The sequence below is a fragment of the Coregonus clupeaformis genome, chromosome 36, assembly GCF_020615455.1.
Source record: "Coregonus clupeaformis isolate EN_2021a chromosome 36, ASM2061545v1, whole genome shotgun sequence".
Classification (NCBI taxonomy): Eukaryota; Metazoa; Chordata; class Actinopteri; order Salmoniformes; family Salmonidae; genus Coregonus; species Coregonus clupeaformis.
Window position 1 is genome coordinate 17410196 of NC_059227.1, and position 25309 is coordinate 17435504.

General features: G+C 44.1%; 1 protein-coding gene across 1 annotated transcript in view; it reads left to right on the forward strand.

Annotated features, from left to right (window-relative positions):
* Nucleotides 1-25309, forward strand: part of LOC121552274 (mannosyl-oligosaccharide 1,2-alpha-mannosidase IA-like) — a 177302-nt gene that overhangs the window by 46890 nt on the left and 105103 nt on the right. Inside the window, exons 3-4 of the mRNA XM_041865051.2 lie at nt 11688-11803; nt 23846-23926. Of these exons, the coding sequence (XP_041720985.2) occupies nt 11688-11803; nt 23846-23926 (197 nt within the window). The remainder of the gene's footprint in view (nt 1-11687; nt 11804-23845; nt 23927-25309) is intronic.

Genomic DNA, 25309 nt, shown 5'->3' on the forward strand with positions numbered 1-25309 from the left:
TTTAGCAAAGGGTCAAATACTTATTTCCCTCATTTAAAATGCAAATCAATTTTTAACATTTTTGACATGCGTTTTTCTAGTTTTTTTTTTGTTGTTATTCTGTATCTCACTATTCAAATAATCCTACCATTAAAATTAAAGATTGATCATATCTTTGTCAGTGGGCAAACTTACAAAATCAGCAGGGGATCAAATACTTTTTTCCCTCACTGTATTTAATTCCACTAAATTATGCAAATGACCGATAAGCATGAGCGGTCAAATATATTTCCATCAACTGGTATTTCCATCAATGAATAGTCTAAAAAGCATTATTTTGCATTTATTTTATTTTATTTTTCTTACAATTGGCTGCGGCAGTTTTATCAGCTTTACATTTTTTGATCGGCCAAAAGCCGGCTATTACCGGCTAACGGAAACCCTGACACACACACACTCACTCACAGACACACATACACACAGATACTACCAATGCCATCCCGAGCCAAGGATAAATTCAGTCGGTCTCCTATTAATCAAGAAATGACGGAGCTTTGCATTATTAATCTATGGGAGTGCTTGGTTAATGGAACCTGAGGTATGCATAAGACATGGCCAGACATCTGCTCTGCGATGTGCTCTGTACCTGGGAAGACAGAAATAAGGCCGAGGCATTGATCAGTCCGATGCATGGTTTATGGCTGCTCCGCCAGCTGCAGACGCGGGCAGGAGCCTGGTGGGCAGACACACCCCCTGCTCTGGCCTGCAGGATGTCAGCCTGGTCACAGAGGAAGCCAACACGCTCTAGCTCAGAAAGTAGGCCTAGACTCTGGGCTGTGGGATGCCACTTGTTCAAATGTCTATTGAAGTATGTTTTGATATGAGACGGTGCTGGGAAACACTTTTTAGAGACCCTTCCTAGCAATTAGAAGCTTCAGAATGTTCCAGACATTTGGCACACTTAGCTGCCATATTTCACTTGATTTTATTCTTACGTTTTTGAGTTTTCTGTCCAACCTCATAGTTCATCCTCGACTGTAATCATACTTGCTGTCTGAGTCGATGTGTTTTGACGTGTTTTGTTTAGTCTAGGTCTCCTGTCTCCAGAGTTGGGAAATGAATAATAGAGTCGGCGGATGTTGTCCTAATATGATTGCCGTTATTCGGTCTGATCAATGAAGTCAGCCCTGCTGATGTCTCTGTTCCCTCATGGCTAGACTTATTAATACCTACCCTTCGCATGTCTGTTGGTTAATGAGGAAAGTCAATCAAATGGGTTATTTATCTTGTGGAGTGAATAAAAGAAGGATCCACAGTTTAGAATTTATTTTGTAAGTGATTTCTCCCTCACAACATGAGCATCAAGCCTCTATCAAGTTACAGCCAGAAAAAAGAGCTAAGGATGATTGTTTAAAAAAAATCTAATTAAATCTAGAATTGACAAGTGTCGTGACGTGACTTTCATTAATGTGATGACTGTTATTTTTCGATCAACTAACTTTTCACGCTCAACATTGTGAATCAAGAATGGTCCACCACCCAAAGGACACTTGACACAACTGTGAGAAGCATTGGAGTCAACATGGGCCAGCATCGCTGTGGAACGCTTTCGACACCTTGTAGAGTCCATGCCCCGATGAATTGAGGCTGTTCTGAGGGCAAAGGGGGGTGCAACTCAATATTTGGAAGGTGTTCCTAATGTTTTGTACACTGTGTATATGCACGTCTATGAAGTAGTTCAGTTATACATGTCAATAAGTGTTTTTAATTAGTTGTTAGCTAAAATATTATCCATAATTTTAAGTAATTTGACTTGTCTGGGAGCAGTTCCAGTACCTGTGTAGTTTGGGAGGAAATCAAAAGAGATATCTAGATTTCCTCAGACTAGTCATAAACTATATTCGGAAGTCCCTTCTCTCCTACCCCTTCTATGTGAACGGCCAGATGTAATGAGGGACCTCACTGTGTTTTTATGTCATCCTTCACACCACTCCCCCTACAGGGGTTGGTAGGTCAGTCAGTAGGCAAGTCATTATGCAGCTGGCTCTGATAGTGTGTGATATCAATGCTGTGATGTCACAATGCAAATGGTATTCCAGTCATGAGGATGATAAGTCCAGGGCTTCAGCAGTGACAGACACATGTGTAGGATTAAGGGGTCTCATTGCCCTGAACCAGAGACCAGACACAAAACACCTGTAGTCATGGGCTGAAAGCATCACTGCCTCTGTGGTTTGATCAATAATCCATTATATGACTCCTCACACGTGTGCTTGCCAAAGAAGGTACTGCACTGGAGGCACTCTCGTTATTTTCTATGTCAGAGTCTTGTTTTAAAGCACAGTGGTGGCACGCCCAGGTGGGAGCAGAGAAGCCTCTGCCACAACAGTACCGTGGCTAATAAACCCACAGGGACACAGCATGTGTGGACAATGCTCCATCCATAAACTTCAAGTGCAGTAGAAATACAATGGGGAAAAACGAATATTCTCATTCTCTCTGTCTATTGTTATTCTGGCAGTTTGATGGGGGAGTTCAAAGAAGTCAACCCCTCTGGCGGATTATGATGTTATGTTTTCGTCCAGGTTTTGAGTTGCTGAAAGTTACAAATTCATCAGGCCTCTGAAAGGAGAAGAACAGTGGAGCTGAGCGAGCCTTAGGAGAGTGCATTTCAGCTCTGTGCCCCTGTGAGCTAATTTACCACGATGACTACCGAACCGTGACACGCGGTCTGGATCTGCGGCTACGCTCGCATTAATTACCCAACAAAACAAGTGGAGCGCTGTGCCGTGAGTGTGTGAGCGTTCTCGTTTTGCAGGGCCTCCCATGTGTGGCTTGGTGGTGATTAAGTGTCTGCTCCCCACAGAGCTCTGGAAATATATTCATATATATATATATTCAAGAAATAGGCCAAAGTCTTTGCAAATGAGGGAAGAGGCAGCGATAGCAGCTAGATGCGAGTGTGTTTTCTTTCTGTTTGTCTTTGAGACTGTCTTTAGAGTTTGTGCAGAACAAGCCAGAGGCATGTTTGATGAAGTGAGCATGACCATTTGAAGCGATTTTTCATGAATGAGAGCTAACACCATTTCAATGTTTGTCAGTTTGATTGTTTTCTCTGAGCTGATGAATGAATTGTTACAGTTTACAAACAGATCCATTAGGCGCTGCACAGAATAAGAAGGCATTGCTTCTCCGCCAGAATTGCTCATCAAGCTTGTTTTGACATGACCATTGGTTCTGCACTTGGGGATGGCATGGTGAAAACTCTCACACACACTCACAGTCCCTGGAGGATTGCCAGGTTGCATGCTGGCACCCAGGGGCTTTCTGCAGTGTGTCTGATGGGACTAGAGGGCTCTCTTGTCCCCCTCGTCTCCCCTCTGCCTGGCTGCTCTGAGATGTCTTTACCAGCAGCTTCTCGCTGAGCGAGACAAGGCTTTTTGCTTCAGCTGTAATCACCAGTGTAATCTCCTCTGAAGCTGCAGTCGTGCCCTGAAGAAAAGGCCGCAGTGAGAGGACGCGGCTAGCAGGAAGAAGAGCGAACAAGGGGAGGAAAAGAGAAACGGCGAAATAGCAGGAACAAGTCTCTGCATTAATCTGGATGATAAGAGCTCCAGTGTGATTATGATGTGGAGCTACACTAAGAGGATGACAGATATCTTCTCCAACTCCTCTGGAATATGACCGATTGTACTGCCATGTTTTATCTTTCCCCATATACTGTCAGATGTTGATGTAGATGTACAGTTAATGATGATGATGAAGATGATGATGATGAGTAGGATTTACAAGATAAAGCCTTTCTCCAAATGCTCAAAGCACATCACATTGCTTTGCATCCTGAGAGTTTGTCAAGACTCCTGAGCGGCCAGGGTTTTCCTTTCAGATGACTGGTCCCGGTTGGAAGCAGACAGACGGACTCAGGATCCTGTGGTGTGAGCTGTAGTACGCTCCTCCCTCTGGTTACACTACCCTTCTCTCTCTCTATCACATCCATCAATGCCTCATTCCCAGCGGCCGGAGAAGAAGCTCTCAAGAGACTTTGCTTCTTGCTGATTCACACATGGCCGCCATCACAAAGGAAGAGATAAGGCACTCTGACTGTTAGTGTCTGTGAAGAGAGCATAGCCGCGGGAAGTAGGGGTGTCCACAAACTGAATAGCCTAATTCTAGCTGGCTACTAGACATATGCTGTCCATTCAGCCACACCCCACGGAGCTCCACTATGCCTACCTATACCGAGGCGCTGTCCATTCAGCGGTGCTGAGTCAGGGGCGCGGCCTTAACCCTCCTATTATGTTGCGGGTCAATTTGACCCATTTCCACTTTTGAGTTGTCTAAAATACTAGTTAACTTCTCTTTTTCTCCATGAAATTAAATTACTTTTCCTCATTTAGGGTCATGAACCTAACTGCAAAATGTGGACACACTGATGTGTTGTGGAATGTCTGTGTAGATTTTGTATACAAACATGATGTTGTGTGTCATTTTGACTCGGAGGCTTTTATGTGTATAGATATTTGCACAGGTCCAAAATAAACAAGTGTCTTTGATGTATTTTATTTTGACTGGTTCTTGTTGCACTTTTTATAATTCTGTTTGGGTGAAAAGGAGCTTTCCCAAGCTTCTCCTTCTCAGTGCGAGACCAGCAGATCTCTGACACACTCAAAAATGAGCTCCAAAAGATTTTCAGTCAATGAAGCCTTATCACAAATTCTGGACTGTGACAGTGAAATAGAAGAAGAGGTTTCAGAGATAGAGGACAATGCTGTTGATGATCCAGATTGTGAATATTTCTTTGGTGAAGAGGATTCAGAGGAGGAGTCTGCCATACCATCCCCTCCATCAGATGAGAGAGAGAGCACGCAACAACCATCATCCAGAGAAGAGAGGACATGGAAGTCTAAAGATGGTAATATAGAATGATCACCACAACGAAGTCAAGGTAAACTGTCAGCTTCCAATGTAATCAAAATTGACTGTCTTGAGTGTGTTTAAACTGTGCGGGTCAATCTGACCCATACCACAATGGACTTTTTTTTTTTTCCAGCAAAGCACCACCAGGGTTAATGTGTAGATTTTTCTTAATTCCTTGGTTGAGTTTGTTTGTCTTCATGCGTCCTTGTCTATTGTAGTCCTAAGTAATTCCTTTGATGTATGCCTTTTATTTCAATGCATGTGTAGGATTTTCCACAAGTAGTCTAAATTAGTCAATGTAGCCTATGTATGATGAGGTTGAGTAGTACATTGTATCCACCCATTCCACAGACCAGGTGACAATGTCTGGGGGACATTTTTGTTTGTTTTTGCTGTTCTCCAAATAGCATTTTAGATTTTAAAAATTGTGTAGAACTCAGCTGGTAGAGCACGGCGCTTGTAACGCCAAGGTAGTGGGTTCGATCCCCGGGACCACCCATACACAAAAAAAATTATGCACGCATGACTGTAAGTCGCTTTGGATAAAAGCGTCTGCTAAATGGCATATTATTATTATTATTATTTATATTACAGTAAATGAGCTTCAACCGGTGGGTGTATTTTCCCCTCGTTGGTGGAAAAAATGCAGCACCCCCACCCCCAAACTACTTCCCATGGCTATGGAAGAGAGGCAACTTACTGCAGCACGTCGCTGTGTGAATTATGGATAAGTCCACTCTTGTATTGCCAGCCATAACCTCGTGGGTATCTATAATTCCTCACCCTTCACTCTCTGAAGGCCCAGTTCAACACAATCGCAGAATGTGACATGGTGTTAAAATGGAAAATGACACAAGAGATTGACAACATGACATTGCTTTCACTGGGGGGCAAATGTGAGGCCTTGTAGGCACATTGACCCGGAAAATCCTTGCAGGCGTAAACCAGCTTGCATCTGACAAAACAAAAACACACTTATCTGGGCCACTACGGTGACATTGCCAAGACATTTTCTTGCCAAATGGGTTTGAAGGTTGACTTGCTAATTGAGTGTTGTGAATTCCAGAAGGTTCTCTGCTCATGGCAGCTAGCCCTCTGAGCTGAAATCGTCTACCATCTGTCACATTGGCCTAGCTCTCCCCATGGAGAGGGGCTCCATATTACACAGTGGCCACCTTCAAATACCACCTTGTCACTTCAAGCAACATTTTCTTAACCAAGCTTTTTTTGAAAGAGAACACGCACCAGACTAACTCAGTGTTAAGCATTAAAAGTTTAATCCAAGCTGAACCTGACCTGCGGCTATCTGGCTGGCCCAGGCATCACTGCAGGCAAAGACCTGGCTCAAAGACTACCACGTTTTCATCTGTCTTTTCTGGGATCAACTTTTCAAACGTTAAGGTCGACCCTTTTCATTCTGTTGATCAATAATCTTTAACATCCTCTCCCAGGGCACTGCTATTTTATCGACTACTTTACTGCTGCATCTTTACAAGAACAGTCTGTGCATATTCTCCTCCTTTTATCAACTCAATGTTACTTCAGTGTTACCATTGTAAGGTTTGTCAACTCTCATGGAAAGAGGTTGCGCTTATGTATTCCTTTTGTTGTGACATACTCATAGGATTACAAGCATATTACTGATGTACACGGATTTGCACACTATTTGTCCAAGGTAGACTATGTTGGGGAGACTCGATTATGCCTTCATTCCAAAGCCATTCCGTGTGCGCATCAGGTATTCCATCTCCGTAATTGGAATGGATGGTGTAATTCAGCCTGGGCCTCCCCTGGGCTTCACTGTGCGTGTGTGGTGGTCCCCACAGTGACTGGGCTGATGTAGATTATGCTGGGACTGGGAGGGGTGAACAGGGGCTGCAACAGAGCGGGGGAATTCATCACCCACAGAGGTGGGATCTGGGGACCTGCATGGCCCTGCGTCAGACCCCCTGTCACAACCAGGCCTTCGTAAGAGCACTATGGAGCACTGTGTATCCTAACAGGCTGATTTTATGATCTGCTCTGTCCTCACCTGGGCTTTCAGCCACAGACCCAGAAAAAGAACACTATAGTAGGTAGGCTACCTAGCCTCAGTTTACAATTCGTTTTCTCACACACCCATTCACCCTCTGATTTCTTGCAATTCCACCCTCCCACTTCCCATGACTGAGGAAACAAAACAAGCAAATTATTTTTTGCCTCTTGTTTTCGCTGCTTGTCTTTTTGGACATAGTATTGTCTTAATACGGAAATACAATGACACTAGAGCTTACATTAACATAAAACACTGGTGGCCCACTGGTGTCAACGCTGGTCTCATTGGAAAAGCACCATTTGTTTTCTAAAATAGGCGTCAATGAAGTGGTAAGAAAATGTCCTCCCTCAATACACTGAGTAGTGTCACTGTCTGTATGGGTTTGATATTCTGAGCACACCTTTGTTTTGAGAGGCGATGTGCTGCGCTCCTCTGTTTCTCAGAGAAATTACAGCTTGACTTTGTCGCCTTTTACGTGAAGGTTGTTTTTGTCCAAACAATGCATAATTCTCTGTCAAGCCTCAAAGGCTCTCAGCCCCGTGAAATTTAGTTTTCCACCATTGGTGCCGCTCACCGGTAACGATGTGAGAACTCTATTGGCAAGTGTCATCTGTCAATAAAATGGGTCTCTGCTCCTCTAAAGTATGAGATATGAAGAGAGAGAGCAGGTGATGAATGAAGGCTCTGACACACGAGCTGCCATCCCGTGAATGCTGCTCGCACATGCATCACCAGACACTTTTGAACTGGAGAAATGTATTTCGCCTGTTCATGGGACGGCCATCAGCCTACATGGAGGAGGAGGTGTGGGCTCTGGGAGTGTGGTGCCAGGAAAATAACCTCTCACTCAACGTCAACAAAACAAAGGAGATGATTGTGGACTTCAGGAAACAGAAGAGGGTGCACCCCCTATCCACATCGGGGGGACCGCAGTGGAAAGCTTCAAGTTCCTTGGCGTACACATCACTGACCAACTGAAATGGACCACCCACACAGACAGTGTGGTGAAGAAGGCACAACAGAGCCTCTTCATCCTCAGGAGGCTAAAGAAATGTGGCTTGGCACCTAAAACCCTCAGAAACTTTTACAGATGCACAATTGAGAGCATTCTGTAGGGCTGTATCACCGCATGGTACGGCAACTTCACCGCATGGTACGGCAACTGCACCGCCCGCAACAGCAAGGCTCTCCAGAGGGTGGTGCGGTCTGCACAACACATTACCGGGGGCAAACTACCTGCCCTCCAGGACACCTACAGCACCTGATGTCACAGGAAGGCCAAAAAGATAATCAAAGACATCAACCACCTGAGCCACTGCCTGTTCACCCCTGCCTGTTCACCCCGCAGAAGGCGAGGTCAGTACAGGTGCATCAAAGCTGGGACCTAGAGAATGAAAAACAGTTTCTATCTCAAGGCCATCAGACTGTTAAACAGCCATCACTAGCACATTAGAGGCTGCTGCCTATAGCCATAGACTAGAAATCACTGGCCACTTTAAGAAATGGAACACTATTGTTACGTTCAATCTACTGTAATCCTTTTTTGGACATAAAAACATCTTCAGTACCACAACATTGTCTTTTTTCTATTGAAGAAAGCTGTATAGGTGTAAGTGAATGGGAAAGTGCCTTAGACGCGATACTGAATTTATTTTCGATAACGCTGTGGACTAAAAGCTTTACTGAGTCTCTTGGTCTGCCTGGCCGTTGCCTGTCCTGTCATCCTCCCCTCCTTTTGTACGTGTGACGTAAAAGAGAATAAATATCGGCCCTCCGAACGAGTGTGGCGAGTTGGCAGTGGGGCTGGGCGATATTGCCAAAATATCATATCACGGTATATATTTTTTAAATATAGACTGTATTTTATGTTTTTGAATAATACAAGTTCTAAATTTGCTTTATGAGTAGTGCGTGACCCTAGGGTGGCAACACATACATTCTACGTGATTTCAATGGGTCTTTCTCCATTCTGATTGTTTTATGCTGTTCAACCCCCCCAAAAAAATCTGCATTCTCATCAATTTCTGCATTTCCTGCACTCATTTCAGATCATTTCCACACTACGGCGTAGGGCTGCACGATATGGCCAAACAACCTAGGCTTTATTTTTAACCAAATGTTGCAATTGCGATTTAGAGCAAAACACTTGGGTGAACTGTTGGAATAATGGAAATAGAATGATTATTCTAATTATATAGTTGGAGTATAATATTGAACCCTTTAAATACAGTGTTTGACATGACAATGAATGAAAATGCAGGGGAAGAGTTATTGTGACAGCATAGGAACCAAAGTGTTTATAAGTGTTTCCTAGGGGGTCCTATAATCTTTGGCTACATTGAATGTTTTCTCTTAGCTACTTCATGTAGCTAACATTCTTGCTTCGCGTATTCCTCTTTGATTTAGAAGATACTGTTGCACAAAAAATATGCAGCTTTAGGTCTACACCATCACTGGTATTATCAGGCTGTAAAGCTAATTACATTTGCTCTGACTCAGTACATTCTATTATCTAGCTAGCAATTAGCATTAGCGGCTAACAAGATTTAGGCCCAACTTGCTAAGATAAGACAAACTAGCTGTTTGCAGATGTAAGAAACACAAACTAATAATATAATTAGAGAATGCGAATGGATTTATATTCATAAGTAAAGTGAAAACAGCATCGTTGTAATCAACATTGTTGCATGTGCTGCATTGATCATGCAGAGACTGAACGCAAGTGTCTCGTGGTCGAGGAACAATAAATGCGCTCCTTGAGTGACGGGGCAGGGCTGGTCCGTGCATCAGTACCGGTATATCGCAAAATACGGTATTTTGATGGCAGGGGCTGGGTTCTATCCTAAGCGCTTGGCAAGCCAAGCAGAGTTTGATAATTAAAGGATGAAAAGGACTGGAGCCCTCCTGCTGTCAGTAATCACTGCACTCCTCTCTTTTTATTGTGGCTGATAAATGTTTCCTCTGTCACCATCTGTTGAATAAAAGGTTTACCCCCGAACACAGCACACAACATCTGCACTTCCATTAGCTGCTCTTGTATTACTATAAGTGATTCTGACACCTGTTATTGTGCGTATTGGATCTAGTTTAGCTGGGGAGCTGAGATCCAACAGTGAGAGGTTGCATGGGTCTGACTAACCAAATAAAACTCAACTCCTCTCTCTCTCTCTGTTTGTGCGTGTGTTTCCACTTTCTCTGCCACAAACATCCTCCTCGACCGGGTAAAAACCTGACAGAATAGCCAAAGGTGCTCTCTGAGACTTTTATTTGTTCATATACCTGACATCTTGCACAGAGATAAATGGAGGTTGCCTGAAGCAATATTCCAGCGCAGCAGGAGATATGCCCCGCTCTTTGAATAAAACAGCACACTTACGGTTACAACACCTGGCTGCCCTGGACCTTTTCAAATAACATTTTATTTGTCACATGCTTTGTAAACAACTGGTGAAATGCTTACTTTCCAACAATGCAGAGAGAAAGAAAATAGAGAAATAATAAAAAAGTAAAACACGTAATAATAAAAGTAATAAGATACATAATGAGTAACGATAGCTTGGCTATATACAAGGGTTACCAGTACAGAGTCGATATGCAGGGGTACGAGGTAATTGAGCTAGATGTTGTACATATAACTAGGAATAAGGTGAAAGATAGTAAACGGTAGCAGCAGCTTATGTGATGAGTCAAAATAGTTAGTGCAGGAAGTCCGTGTAGCTATTGGTTAACTATTTAGCAGTCTTATGGCTTGGGGGTAGTAGCTGTTCAGAGTCCTGTTGGTTCCAGACTTGGTGCATCGGTACCGCTTGCCGTGCGGTAGCAGAGAGAACAGTCCATGACTTGGGTGGCTGGAATCTTGGATAATCTTTAGGGCCTTCCTCTGACACCGCCTGGTATAGAGTTCCTGGGTGGCAGGGAGCTCGGCCCCAGTAATGTACTGGGCCGTACGCACTACCCTCTGCCATACCAAGCGGTGATGCAGCCAGTCAAGATGCTCTCAATGGTGCAGCTGTAGAACTTTTTGAGGATCAGAGGGCCCATGCCAAATCTGTTCAGCCTCCTGAGGGGGAAGAGGCGTTCTCATGCCCTCTTCACAAATGTGTTGGTGTCACGTCTCCTCCCATTGCTCCCCTCCGGCGCTCTGATTCGCCGGTCTACTGAGCCACCGGTCTGAGCGCACCACCTCGGCAACACAGGAATGGAAACCCAACGCACCCAAATCACCTCCAGTGCACCTGCACCTCATCATCTCATCACCACCACTATATAGCCCTGGACTGTTCAGTCATTGTTGTGTGTAATTGTTAGCGTTGTGTCGTTTACTCGCTCTTTGTTATTCTCTTTCTCATTGTTAAGTAAACCTTTACCTTGTTGATTCCTGCGTCTGCGTTCTGCCTCTTCGTATCCTCAGTACTCATTACAGTTGGTGTGTTTGGACCATGATCGATCCTTAGTGATGTGGACACAGAGGAACTTGAAGCTCTCGACCCGTTCCGTCGATGTGGATGGGGGCGTGCTAGGCCCTCAGTTTCCTGTAGTCTACGATCAGCTCCATTGTATTGCTGACGTTGATGGAGAGGTTGTTGTCCTGGCACCACACTGCCAGATCTCTGACCTCCTCCCTATAGGCTTTACCTGTGGTCTTAATCACAGAACCATGACTCTAACTGTGCTGATGTTCTACCAATACAATATGTTGCTATGAGAGGAAAATATGATGTGAGTCCTAAAGGCTTTGTTTTGTTTGCCTTCCCAGGGAGCATAAAAGGAGCCACCATCGTGGATGCTCTGGACACCCTGTACATCATGGAGATGTATGAGGACTTTGACATGGCCACAGAGTGGGTGGAAAAGAACCTGGACTTTAACGTGGTGAGTAGAAACATAGAACACCCCTTGTCTGCTAGCTAGTATGACCATAGAACACCCCTTGTCTGCTAGCTAGTATGACCATAGAACACCCCTTGTCTGCTAGCTAGTATGACCATAGAACACCCCTTGTCTGCTAGCTAGTATGACCATAGAACACCCCTTGTCTGCTAGCTAGTAGGACCATAGAACACCCCTTGTCTGCTAGCTAGTATGACCATAGAACACCCCTTGTCTGCTAGCTAGTAGGACCATAGAACACCCCTTGTCTGCTAGCTAGAAGGACCATAGAACACCCTTCGCTTTTTACTTTGATTTATTTATCCTTTATTTAAGGAGGTCACATCGAGATTTACATCCCTTTTCCAAGTGAGCCCTGGCCAAGCAGCATAAATATAGTTCTACATGAGACACAACATAAAACATAACAATTAATGGAAGTTAAAATGGTGCAAAGTGCATAAGAGAGCTTAAAAGAGCAAGTTTAAAAAAGTGCAATTTGTGATCAACAGCCCTCCAATCTGGGGTTTAAAATCATCAATCGGAATAACATGATTTAGTTTCAGGTCCTTCTGCAAAATGTTCCAAGATGGCTCTTACCAAACTCTGCTAGTAAGTCACCCACTGACATTCACAAGGACAGGAGATCTACAATCTGATTGGTTAGGCGGGCCCCACTGTAATCAGGATGGAGAGAATACAGGGACACTCAAGGTGACTCCAGGTAATTGGGCCTTGATGAAGTGCTCTGTTCAGACAGAACAGTTAAAGTACTCACCTGGAAGGAACCACTGTTTAGAGCTGCATCTGTCTGTGGAAGTGGACTGAATGAAGTAACCTTGATTCCACTGTGTGGGGTAGGGAGAAGGAGAGAGCACTTAACTCTGATACCTTCTAATCAGTCAATATAGACCTGACTCATCAGTCTGAAGGTAATGTGCTTTAGGAGCTAAGACTTTGTGTGGGTCTGTCAGGTAAAACACTTTGCCTTTCTCAAGCCATTCACTGTCTCTTACTGTCTCTAATATTCATTAAGACAGTTTTCCCTTCAGACAACTCCCACACACGGAAATGAAAGAGATTTCTAAAACTATTTGAAAAGTCTGTCTCTGACATTGCCACACTAAATAGAAAAACTTTGCAATCCACCATTATTTATATACAGTGGGGAAAAAAAGTATTTAGTCAGCCATCAATTGTGCATGTTCTCCCACTTAAAAAGATGAGAGAGGCCTGTAATTTTCATCATAGGTACACGTCAACTATGACAGACAAAATGAGAAGAAAAAAAATCAGGAAAATCACATTGTAGGATTTTTAATGAATGTATTTGCAAATTATGGTGGAAAATAAGTATTTGGTCAATAACAAAAGTTTCTCAATACATTGTTATATACCCTTTGTTGGCAATGACACAGGTCAAACGTTTTCTGTAAGTCTTCACAAGGTTTTCACACACTGTTGCTGGTATTTTGGCCCATTCCTCCATGCAGATCTCCTCTAGAGCAGTGATGTTTTGGGGCTGTCGCTGGGCAACACAGACTTTCAACTCCCTCCAAAGATTTTCTATGGGGTTGAGATCTGGAGACTGGCTAGGCCACTCCAGGACCTTGAAATGCTTCTTACGAAGCCACTCCTTCGTTGCCCGGGCGGTGTGTTTGGGATCATTGTCATGCTGAAAGACCCAGCCACGTTTCATCTTCAATGCCCTTGCTGATGGAAGGAGGTTTTCACTCAAAATCTCACGATACATGGCCCCATTCCTTCTTTCCTTTACACGGATCAGTCGTCCTGGTCCCTTTGCAGAAAAACAGCCCCAAAGCATGATGTTTCCACCCCCATGCATCACAGTAGGTATGGTGTTCTTTGGATGCAACTCAGCATTCTTTGTCCTCCAAACACGACGAGTTGAGTTTTAACCAAAAAGTTCTATTTTGGTTTCATCTGACCATATGACATTCTCCCAATCCTCTTCTGGATCATCCAAATGCACTCTAGCAAACTTCAGACGGGCCTGGACATGTACTGGCTTAAGCAGGGGGACACGTCTCGCACTGCAGGATTTGAGTCCCTGGCGGCGTAGTGTGTTACTGATGGTAGGCTTTGTTACTTTGGTCCCATCTCTCTGCAGGTCATTCACTAGGTCCCCCCGTGTGGTTCTGGGATTTTTGCTCACCGTTCTTGTGATCATTTTGACCCCACGGGGTGAGATCTTGCGTGGAGCCCCAGATCGAGGGGAGATTATCAGTGGTCTTGTATGTCTTCCATTTCCTAATAATTGCTCCCACAGTTGATTTCTTCAAACCAAGCTGCTTACCTATTGCAGATTCAGTCTTCCCAGCCTGGTGCAGGTCTACAATTTTGTTTCTGGTGTCCTTTGACAGCTCTTTGGTCTTGGCCATAGTGGAGTTTGGAGTGTAACTGTTTGAGGTTGTGGACAGGTGTCTTTTATACTGATAACAAGTTTAAACAGGTGCCATTAATACAGGTAACGAGTGGAGGACAGAGGAGCCTCTTAAAGAAGTTGTTACAGGTCTGTGAGAGCCAGAAATCTTGCTTGTTTGTAGGTGACCAAATACTTATTTTCCACCATCATTTGCAAATAAATTCATTAAAAATCCTACAATGTGATTTTCAGGATTTTTTTTTCTCAATTTGTCTGTCATAGTTGACGTGTACCTATGATGAAAATTACAGGCCTCTCTCATCTTTTTAAGTGGGAGAACTTGCACAATTGGTGGCTGACTAAATACTTTTTTTCCCCACTGTACCTATGAAATGATGATATTGACAATGGTGCTCACTTGTGCTTCTGGACCAAAAGTTATCAATAATGGCCAAAGACACAGTGAAATAACCCTATAAATCAACTCCCCCGTCTATTGGAATGCAATCATTTGTATTTGCATTATGGCTGGCACCACTCTCAATTGCATTTGATCAGCTCTAATGTAATTTGCATCTAGTCTTAACTCAGCATGTTCCAACCCATTGGTTATGCCTCAACAATTTGATTTCTTGGCAAGTTATTTTCTTTCTTAAATGTTGTTTTCAAGTCATGGTTATTTTATGGCAATAAAAGGAATGCCCCACTTGAGAAAATGTCAAACTGCAATTTTAGTATGTGAACAACTGAACCAAACCATATCCCTATAATGCAGTTGTACGATAAATTGAATACCAGAGGTTATAGCTAAAGGAAATGTGATGACTCATCGAATTAAAAGTTGTTGACATACCTTTCCACTTTTACCGTTATTAAATCAAATCAAATCAAATCAAATTGTATTGGTCACATGCGCCGAATACAACAGGTGCAGACATTACAGTGAAATGCTTACTTACAGCCCTTAACCAACAGTGCATTTATTTTAAACAAAAAAAGTAAGAATAAAACAACAACAACAAAAAGTGTTGAGAAAAAAAGAGCAGAAGTAAAATAAAGTGACAGTAGGGAGGCTATATACAGGGGGGTACCGTTGCAGAGTCAATGTGGGGGGCACCGGCTAGTTGAGGTAGTTGAGGTAATATGTACATGTGGGTAGAGTTAAAGTGACTATGCATAAATATTAACAGAGTAGCAGCAGCGTAAAAAGGATGGGGTGGGGGGCAGTGCAAATAGTCCGGGTAGCCATGATTAGCTGTTCAGGAGTCTTATGGCTTGGGGTAGAAGCTGTTGAGAAGTCTTTTGGACCTAGACTTGGCACTCCGGTACCGCTTGCCGTGCGGTAGCAGAGAGAACAGTCTATGACTAGGGTGGCTGGAGTCTTTGACAATTTTGAGGGCCTTCCTCTGACACCGCCTGGTATAGAGGTCCTGGATGGCAGGAAGCTTTGCCCCAGTGATGTACTGGGCCGTACGCACTACCCTCTGTAGTGCCTTGCGGTCAGAGGCCAAGCAGTTGCCATACCAGGCGGTGATGCAACCAGTCAGGATGCTCTCGATGGTGCAGCTGTAGAATTTTTTGAGGATCTGAGGACCCATGCCAAATCTTTTTAGTCTCCTGAGGGGGAATAGGCTTTGTCGTGCCCTCTTCACGACTGTCTTGGTGTGTTTGGACCATGATAGTTCGTTGGTGATGTGGACACCAAGGAACTTGAAGCTCTCAACCTGTTCCACTACAGCCCCGTCAATGAGAATGGGGGCGTGCTCAGTCCTCTTTTTTTTCCTGTAGTCCACAATCATCTCCTTTGTCTTGGTCACGTTGAGGGAGAGGTTGTTGTCCTGGCACCACACGGCCAGATCTCTGACCTCCTCCCTATAGGCTGTCTCATCGTTGTCGGTGATCAGGCCTACCACTGTTGTGTCGTCGGCAAACTTAATGATGGTGTTGGAGTCGTGCCTGGCCATGCAGTCATGGGTGAACAGAGAGTACAGGAGGGGACTGAGCACGCACCCCTGAGGGCCCCCGTGTTGAGGATCAGTGTGGCAGATGTGTTGTTACCTACCCTTACCACCTGGGGGCGGCCCGTCAGGAAGTCCAGGATCCAGTTGCAGAGGGAGGTGTTTAGTCCCAGGATCCTTAGCTTAGTGATGAGCTTAGAGGGCACTATGGTGTTGAATGCTGAGCTGTAGTCAATGAATAGCATTCTCACGTAGGTGTTCCTCTTGTCCAGGTGGGAAAGGGCAGTGTGGAGTGCGATAGAGATTGCATCATCTGTGGATCTGTTGGGGCGGTATGCAAATTGGAGTGGGTCTAGGGTTTCTGGGATTATGCTGTTGATGTGAGCCATGACCAGTCTTTCAAAGCACTTCATGGCTACAGACGTCAGTGCTATTAGGCCTAGTTGCTGTGTGAAATGAATGTTCAATACTAGCATGGGATTAAGGAGGGGTGGTGATGGAGCTGCAGAACTTAGCTGAGGTAGATGAAGTGGAAACGGTAAAAAAACACCTTCAGTCCTTTGACTTTGATGTCTCCTCTGCCTTCTTAGATCTTGCCCATGTTGGGGAACCAGATTCATTATTTATTCCCCTTGGAGAACACTCTCGTTAAGAAGCACTAAATTCTTGTCCACCCTTATGCTTTTCTAACGGAGGGAGAGAGAGAAAAAAGCATAAGTGATCAGAAGCTTTCATAAAGAGTGTTAACAAACTTTTAATTGAAAGGCTTTGGCTTCACTGCCCTCCAGCAATTCCAACAATTCCTACAAAAGCCCTGGTGGATCGGCCATTAATATTCACTTTGTCTCCTGAATACAGAATAATCGAAATCAAAGATTGATACAACCCTCTCCTCTACAGCTCATCCCCTTGCAATATTGTCTTAACATGGATGGAGTGGTCCGTGGTTTTCCATTTGGACCTCTATCCCGCCTCACTGTGGTATTAGTGAGGAGCCATGACTGGAATACTGAAAGACAGGAGCTAACCACTGCATCTCCTGATGCCTCTGTTCAATACAGATTCACTGGAACATGGGAGACGTCTCAGAGTTTAATGTTCAGGTTTCAGGACAAGGCCGTGGGGAACCCTGAATGACACTTGTCTTGATTATCTAGCCAATTGACATTGACAAAATCAAATCACATTTGACGGGTTTTTAGAAATGTTTGCTAATCTATTAAAAATAAAATACTGAAATATCACATTTACATAAGTATTCAGACCCTTTACTCAGTACTTTGTTGTAGCACCTTTGGCAGCGATTACATCCTCGAGTGTTCTTGGGTATGACGCTACAAGATGCTACAAGACGTCTCCCGAGTGGCGCAGTGGTCTAAGGCTGTGCCACTAGAGATCCTGGTTCGAATCCAGGCTCTGTCGTAGCCGGCCGCGACCGGGAGACCCATGGGGCGGCGCACAATTGGCCCAGCGTCGTCCAGGGTAGGGGAGGGAATGGCCGGCAGGGATGTAGCTCAGTTGGTAGAGCATGGCGTTTGCAACACCAGGGTTGTGGGTTCGATTCCCACGGGGGGCCAATATGAAAAATTGTATGCACTAACTGTAAGTCGCTCTGGATAAGAGCGTCTGCTAAATGACTAAAATGTAAATGTAAAAATGTCACATGCGCCCAATACAACAGGTGTAGACTTTACAGTGAAATGCTTACTTACAAGCCCTTAACCAACAATGCAGTTCAAGAAATAGAGTTAAGAAAATATTTACTAAATAAAGTAAAGTAAAAAATACAATAAAAAGTAACACAATAAAATAACAATAACGAGGCTATATACAGGGGGTACCGGTACCGAGTCAATGTGCAGGGGTACAGGTTGGTCGAGGTAATTTGTACATGTAGGTAGGGGTAAAGTAACTATGCATAGATAATAAACAGCGAGTAGCAGCAGTGTAAAAACAAAGGGGGGTGTCAATGTAAATAGTCCGGGTGGCCATTTGATTAATTGTTCAGCAGTCTTACAGCTTGGGGGTAGAAGCTGTTAAGGAGCCTTTTGGACCTAGACTTGGCGCTCCGGTACCGCTTGCCATGTGGTAGCAGAGAGAACAGTCTATGACTTGGGTGACTGTAGTCTTTGACAATTTTTTTGGGGCCTTCCTCTGACACCGCCTAGTATATGGGTCCTGGATGGCATGAAGCTTGGCCCCAGTGATGTACTGGGCCATACGGACTACCTTCTCTAGCGCCTTACGGTTGGATGCCGAGCAGTTGCCATACCAGGCGGTGATGCAACCGGTCAGGATGCTCTCGATGGTGCAGCTGTATTACTTTTTGAGGATCTGGGGACCAATGCCAAATCTTTTCAGTCTCCTGAGGGGGAAAAAGGTGTTGTCGTGCCCTCTTCACGACTGTCTTGGTGTGTTTGGACCATGATAGTTTGTTGGTGATGTGGACACCAAGGAACTTGAAACTCTCGACCCGCTTCACTACAGCCTCATCGATGTTAATGGGGGCCTGTTCGGCCCTCCTTTCCTGTAGCCCACGATAAGCTCCTTTGTCTTACTCACATTGACGGAGAGGTTGTTGTCCTGGCACCACACTGCCAGGTCTCTGACATCCTCCCTATAGGCTGTCTCATCGTTGTCGGTGATCAGTCCTACCACTGTTGTGTCGTCAGCAAACTTAAAGATGGTGTTGGAGTCGTGCTTGGTTGGAGTCGTGGGTGAACAGGGAGTACAGGAGGGGACTAAGCAGGCACCCCTGAGGGGCCTCAGTGTTGAGGATCAGCGTGGCAGATGTGTTGTTGCCTACCCTTACCACCTGGGGGTGGCCCGTCAGGAAGTCCAGGATCCAGTTGCAGAGGGAGGTGTTTAGTCCCAGAGTCCTTAGCTTAGTGATGAGCTTTCCTGTAGCTTAGCATCCACGTCATCTGACCACTTCCGTATTGAGCGAGTCACTGGTACTTCCTACTTTAGTTTTTGCTTGTAAGCAGGAATCAGGAGGATAGAATTATGGTCAGATTTGCCAAATGGAGGGCGAGGGAGAGCTTTGTATGCGTCTCTGTGTGTTCAGTAAAGGTGGTCTAGAGTTTTTTTTCCCCTCTGTTTGCACATGTAACATGCTGGTAGAAATTGGGTAAAACAGATTTAAGTTTGCCTGCATTAAAGTCCCCGGCCACTAGGAGCGCCGCTTCTGGATGAGTATTTTCTTGTTTGCTTATGGCCTTATACAGCTCCTTGAGTGCGGTCTTAGTGCCAGCATCGGTTTGTGGTGGTAAATAGACGGCTACGAATAATATAGGTGTAAACTCTCTTGGTAGATATTGTGGTCTACAGTTTATCATGAGGTACTCTACCCCAGGCGAGCAATACCTCGAGACTTCTTTAATATTAGACATCGGGCACCAGCTGTTATTGACAAATAGACCCCCAACCCTCGTCTTAACAGACGTAGCTGTTCTGTCCTGCCGATGCACGGAAAACCCAGCCAGTTCTATATTATCTGTGTCGTCGTTCAGCCTCGACTCTGTGAAACATAAGATATTATTGTTTTTAATGTCCCGTTGGTAGGATAATCTCGAACGGAGATCATCCAGTTTATTTTCCAGTGATTGCACGTTGGCCAATAGAACGGATGGTAGAGGCGGGTTACCCTCTCGCCGACTAATTTTCACAAGGCACCCTGATCTCCGCCCCCTGTATTTCCGTATTTTCTTCACGCGAATAACGGGGATTTGGGCCTGGTCTCGGGGAAGCAGTATATCCTTCGCGTCGGATATCCAGAAGCTCTTTTTGGTCATAAGAAACGGTAGCAGCAACATTATGTAGAAAACAAGTTACAAACAATGCGAAAAAACTAACAAAATAGCACTGTTGGTTAGGAGCCCGTAAAACGGCAGCCATCCCCTCCGGCGCCATTATCCCCAAGCAAGGCATTGATAATTCAATTATTGCCGAGCTCCCCCAGTCTTTGATTTATGTCATGCCCTGTAAAGTGATAAACACATTTTGTATTTTATTAAAGCGAAAAGCCCATCCGTTGTAGCCTAGCCACTGCCTTACCCTCTGAACCAGGTCCCTCCCCTGCCATCTTTCCTCTCTGTGTGTTACACTTTCATAGGCTCTGCCCCAGCAGCACCCACTCACTCTGACAGACGAGCACGATGGATAGACAGACACACAGGGTCAGTATATAAAGCGGGTCAAACACGACACGCTAACCAGCTCGGACTATAATGGCCAGGGACAACTTTTATTTTACTCTCCCCTCAGTCCTGCTGGGAAGAGTTGTAGAGAGAGGAAGAGAGAGAAAGCAAGCAAGCGCCCGGTGTCCATCTTTATTTGCCTCTGCCTTGTGCCCAGAGATGCTTTGTGTTAGGGCTGTTGTGAAAGGCAAGGCCAGTGCAGGAACAAAGGCAGAGGTTATGTATTCTGGAAGGGCCCCGGCTCCACTGTCAGCCTGAAGGCAGGAGCTGTGTAATGACTGCACAGCCTTGCTGGACATCGGCCTGCAAGATAACAAACAGATACATTTTCTAGCCAGAGATTTGAGGTAGATGCAGCGCAGGTAGATTCTCTCTCTCTCTCTGTCAGGCACAGGCACATCATCAGAGGATGAGTATTACTAAGGGTCTTCTGACAGCTGATCCACAGATGTGGCAGCATGTTATTTGTGTAGCAGTGTAGGCCAGGCTTAGTAAGTGCATTTGTGCATCATCTCCAGTAGTCGGTTTTCACTGCTGCTCTTTGTGACCTCACAAGGGCTTCCTTGAGGTGATTTTACTGTCAGAGAGTATTATTGTTGTTGTCATTCACTGACATTGCTCTCAGCGTTGTGATGAGATGGAGCTCAGCCATACAGTACCTCAGCTCTAGAACCTCTACACTAGGTTCTATCATTCCATCCTTCCATTCCCTCATCCCATCTCAGTAATTTTCCCTAGTGTCTCTTGTCATTTTTCAGTGGAAGAGGAGCTCATTCATTCAACATAGACAGTGAGTATAATTGTTGATAAGATTATAACATCAAATCTGATTCAGGTTGAAGATGTCACTTGATTAGGCCTGACTAGAGTTTTCAGTAGATGGTCATGATACGGAGAGCTGTGGTTTGTCACATGGGTGACGAATGAAAGGTGTTCAGTCAGACGCTCGCCCTACTTTACCACCCTATTAACAGTGAAGTTTTAATTAACCACTGTTCAGTACAGCCAGGTTTGGCCCCAGTGTTTTAGAAGTCTTCCATGAAGACATTGCATATTTACACAAACAGCAGCAGGACCTCTTCAGACATTGGAGAATTCAACAATGACTCGTGCCAAAATACTGTGTGTGAGACTCCTTTGTGTTTCACTGTAATATTGATGTAAATTCAAATTGTGCAACCCGTAACATCTGGTCTGAATACGTTGAGGCTGTTGTCAGTTTAAGTTATTTCGGTTTTCTAGATTTGATCCCTTTTTACAGAGTTCGCACCATTATACAATACAATACAAAAAAAAAAAAAAAGCGGACGCTCTTATCCAGAGCGACTTCAAGAGCAACTAGGGTTAAGTGCCTTGCTCAAGGGCACATCAACAGATTTTTCACCTAGTCGGCTCAGGGATTAGAACCAGCGACCTTTCGGTTACTGGCACAACGCTCTTAACCACTAAGCTACCTGCCGCCCTTTTTTTTTTTTTACCTCATCAGTATCCTTCCATTTACTTAATTTTCTAACCCTGGCAGTAAGTGGAATTGAACTCTGAGTGCAGTGCAGCAGACTGTCATGAAATCCTCTTGAAGCTTTGGCCTCACTGAAGTCCTTGACTGAGGGCCAGAACAGCTCTCTAAGGTCTGTCCGTGATGTCTTGCCCGTGTATTGGATGCGGGCAAGAGAGGGGCACGGTGGTAATGGCTACCCTCAGAACAGTCCTGCTCTCTTAGAGAGGAAAGCACCCTAGCTACATTGAGCGTTGTCCTCAGGAGAGTTCAACCCCTCCTCAACAGTTACTATTTCCACTGAGGTGTGCCAAGTCCACAGTTAGGGGAAAAACACTTAATTCCAGTAATGAAAAATGCCTTCCCTATTTAAACAACTGCCATCTGTCATCATTTTAAGTCATTAACACACCATTGATAATGCTAACAGAAATATTACGAATTTGGATTTCACAGTCCGCAGGTTTGCAGGACTAAATACATTCGATTTAATTATAAGGTAGTCTGCCGGCCCGGTGTTAAATTATATTGCCTGCCTGTCGCACGTTCTCTACTATTAAAGAATATACGTTTATCTCTCCGGATTAGTTTACTCATGTAGAAACTGTCATTGAAATACAAAGAGTCATGCTACACAGAAGCCTTTGTATGGGAATATCTAAGAGAGATAAAGCTATACAATTCAACATTTAAAAAAACATATTAACAAATGTTTCTGTTGTTTGTCCAAAAACAAATAGTCAGCAGGAAACAAATAACCCAAGGAAAAATGAGGACAGAAATGTCTTAGCTACTGATATTTAGTTGTTATTTGGTATAATTACCATGCATGGTCACTAAATCCATAATGAGATTATTTATAGCCCAACACCACCCCAATGCCCCCCATTAGGAACACAAGTTTCTCATATTGTAGAAACATCAAGTTTAATCCAATGTAAAAAGCACAGTTTCTTTGAATGTGGTACACTCAAGGTAGAGGCAATAACATGAATATTTCCTCTCGCTAAAACCTCAAGGAATAAGCACATAATAATATTACATTAACTTAACTTTTTAAGGCCACTACATGATCTATCATATAAAGCAAAGGGCTCGAGGTTAGAATGTTATCAAAGCCAGAAATTCTCAGTACTAAAAGTATAGGAATTTATCCTGGATAGACAGGCTCCACATGCTTATTTTCAGAGTAATGAAAATCTACATGAGGAATGGGTAATAAGCCTGCTTATTATAATGGAGAAAACCAAGCCTGGGGCCCTTCGGAGGGAAATGGGCTGAGTGCAGGTCTGTGTTTGGGCCTGATGGGGTTCCATACCAGGAAGGCATCTCATCACCACTTCATATTGATTTAAGTTTGTTGGTGGCTGCTCGTGCTTCTCAGCTTGACCTTAAGATGAAATAACACACATAAATTGAACCCAGTGTGGGTAGTTTCTGAACTATAGATAACTTTTCCCAGAGTTGTTTAGCATCAGCGCTGTGTGAGCTCTGTGGAAGTATGTTCTCTGACAGCCCCTCTGTGTTGTATTTTAACAATGGGAATAGTGGACCACACAATTGTCACGGTACAAATGGTCAAATGTTTGTTGTTGTAGCATTAATATTAGGTGGTTTACACTAAAATGACACTATTTGATCACTTCTCTGATGTATGGAGGCCTCTGTAAAGGCATGGGCTAAGGATGTTGATACCTCCGTGTGTCCTCAGGTGTAGCCCAGAGCTATATATTTTTGTAACATTTTAAACATTGGTGCGACCAAATCGTGCTGGTGCCACCAACTGAATAAGTTAGTGTAGAAACCTGTGTATGTCTGCTGTGTTTACATTCCATGTGTGATGTGAGGATATTCCTACCCTGTGTACCGCCTGCCAGCTGCTGCCTGGTGACTCAGCAGGTTGAATACTCCTAATCATGTATCCTTTGTCTGTCTGTCTGTCTGTCTGTCTCGCTCTCCATTCCTCCATATCTCTCCATCTCTCTTCTTTGTTTGTTCTCTCTGCAGAATGCTGAGGTCTCTGTCTTTGAAGTGAACATCCGGTTTGTCGGAGGCCTGCTCTCCGCATATTACCTTTCCGGCAAAGAGGTATGTACCTAACTGTGGAAACTGTGCTGCTGTTGCCCAGAACTACTGCTATAACTGAACGAGATCTTATACATGTAATGAGGAAAAGAGAACCTCATTTATTCCATCTGACAACAGTTTGATAGACACCATGTTAGTGGAGATAATTACATAGAGATAGCCGCCAATAGTTGAACAACCATTTCCCCTAGATAAGAGTGACGTCAGGCTTCATGTAATTTTATTGCAGCAATGTTGGAACAGTGTTCCAAAGTTGCTGATCGTTGTACCGTGAAAGAGAGGTGCGAGCTTTACTGCCTGCCAACCTGTTGAGTGCAGGGCAGTCCTTCAAGGAGATGTAAAGCTGTGAAATTATATCAGGGGTTTAGCAAATCTCTTCTGAGAGGAAGGCTTCTAGTGCCTGCCAACTCTGGGATTTGTGTGGGACTGCAGTTCTCTCACATTGTCAGGAAACAATCTCTTAGGAACCAAACCGTTTTCCCTTTCAGCTGTTATGACTCATATCAGACCTCTATTTCTCTTCATGCAGTCAGAGTTGTTTAATTACCTGCTCTAATGGATGGCTGGCAAATAAGGTCAAGTCATAGATCCCACCAAATAGGCAGAAAAACCAACCTGTTTAAAAGTTGTTTTTCGCAAGGTGCTTTTAATGACTCCTCCAGTTGAATTTCAGCCGACATGAGTAGTTTTCCAACCAGAAAATCTATGCTTTTTCTCTCCTCATTTCAAAGGGTTTTGAGGGAGCTACTGAACCTTGGTTCCAAGATAAGTGGCTCTCATAAACAGAATGGCAGTAGCAACACCTAAGTGGGAGAAAGACACTTAGAAGTTAATTGAGCTCAGCAAAGATAGTCTATGAAGAATCGAAATCTAAAGGGAAGCAGAAAGAAACAGAAGCAGAAAGAGAAGCTGTTCTTTGTTTCCTCTCTTTTTCTAGAACTGTCTCAGCGTCACACCACTGTGGATGGTCAGACTTATTATCAAATAAGTCGAATTACAGAGGCTGGAAACTCAGTCGGAGTTCTGAACTGAAATTATTTCTGCCTCTTACATATTTAATAAAATGGAGAGCATACTGCAATTATTTTCCCCCCACATGCCGCAGGACTGCGTTTAGGTTATGAAGCCATGCATCATTCTGAAGGATGCTGTTTATCAAATATTGCCAATTATTTCAGAGCAATTATTTAATTGTATCTAATTTCCCTCCAATTAAGGTCAAATGGTATGAAATAGGTCCTCTTGAGGGTTTATGTAATTCATATTACTGGAGAGTGAGGTTGACAGTAATGCTTTACCTTTTAACACGAGGCTTCTCGAAATAGCCCTCTGTTGGCAGACACCAGAAGCAGCCATGGTTTTGAGTGTGTTATTTTCCTACAG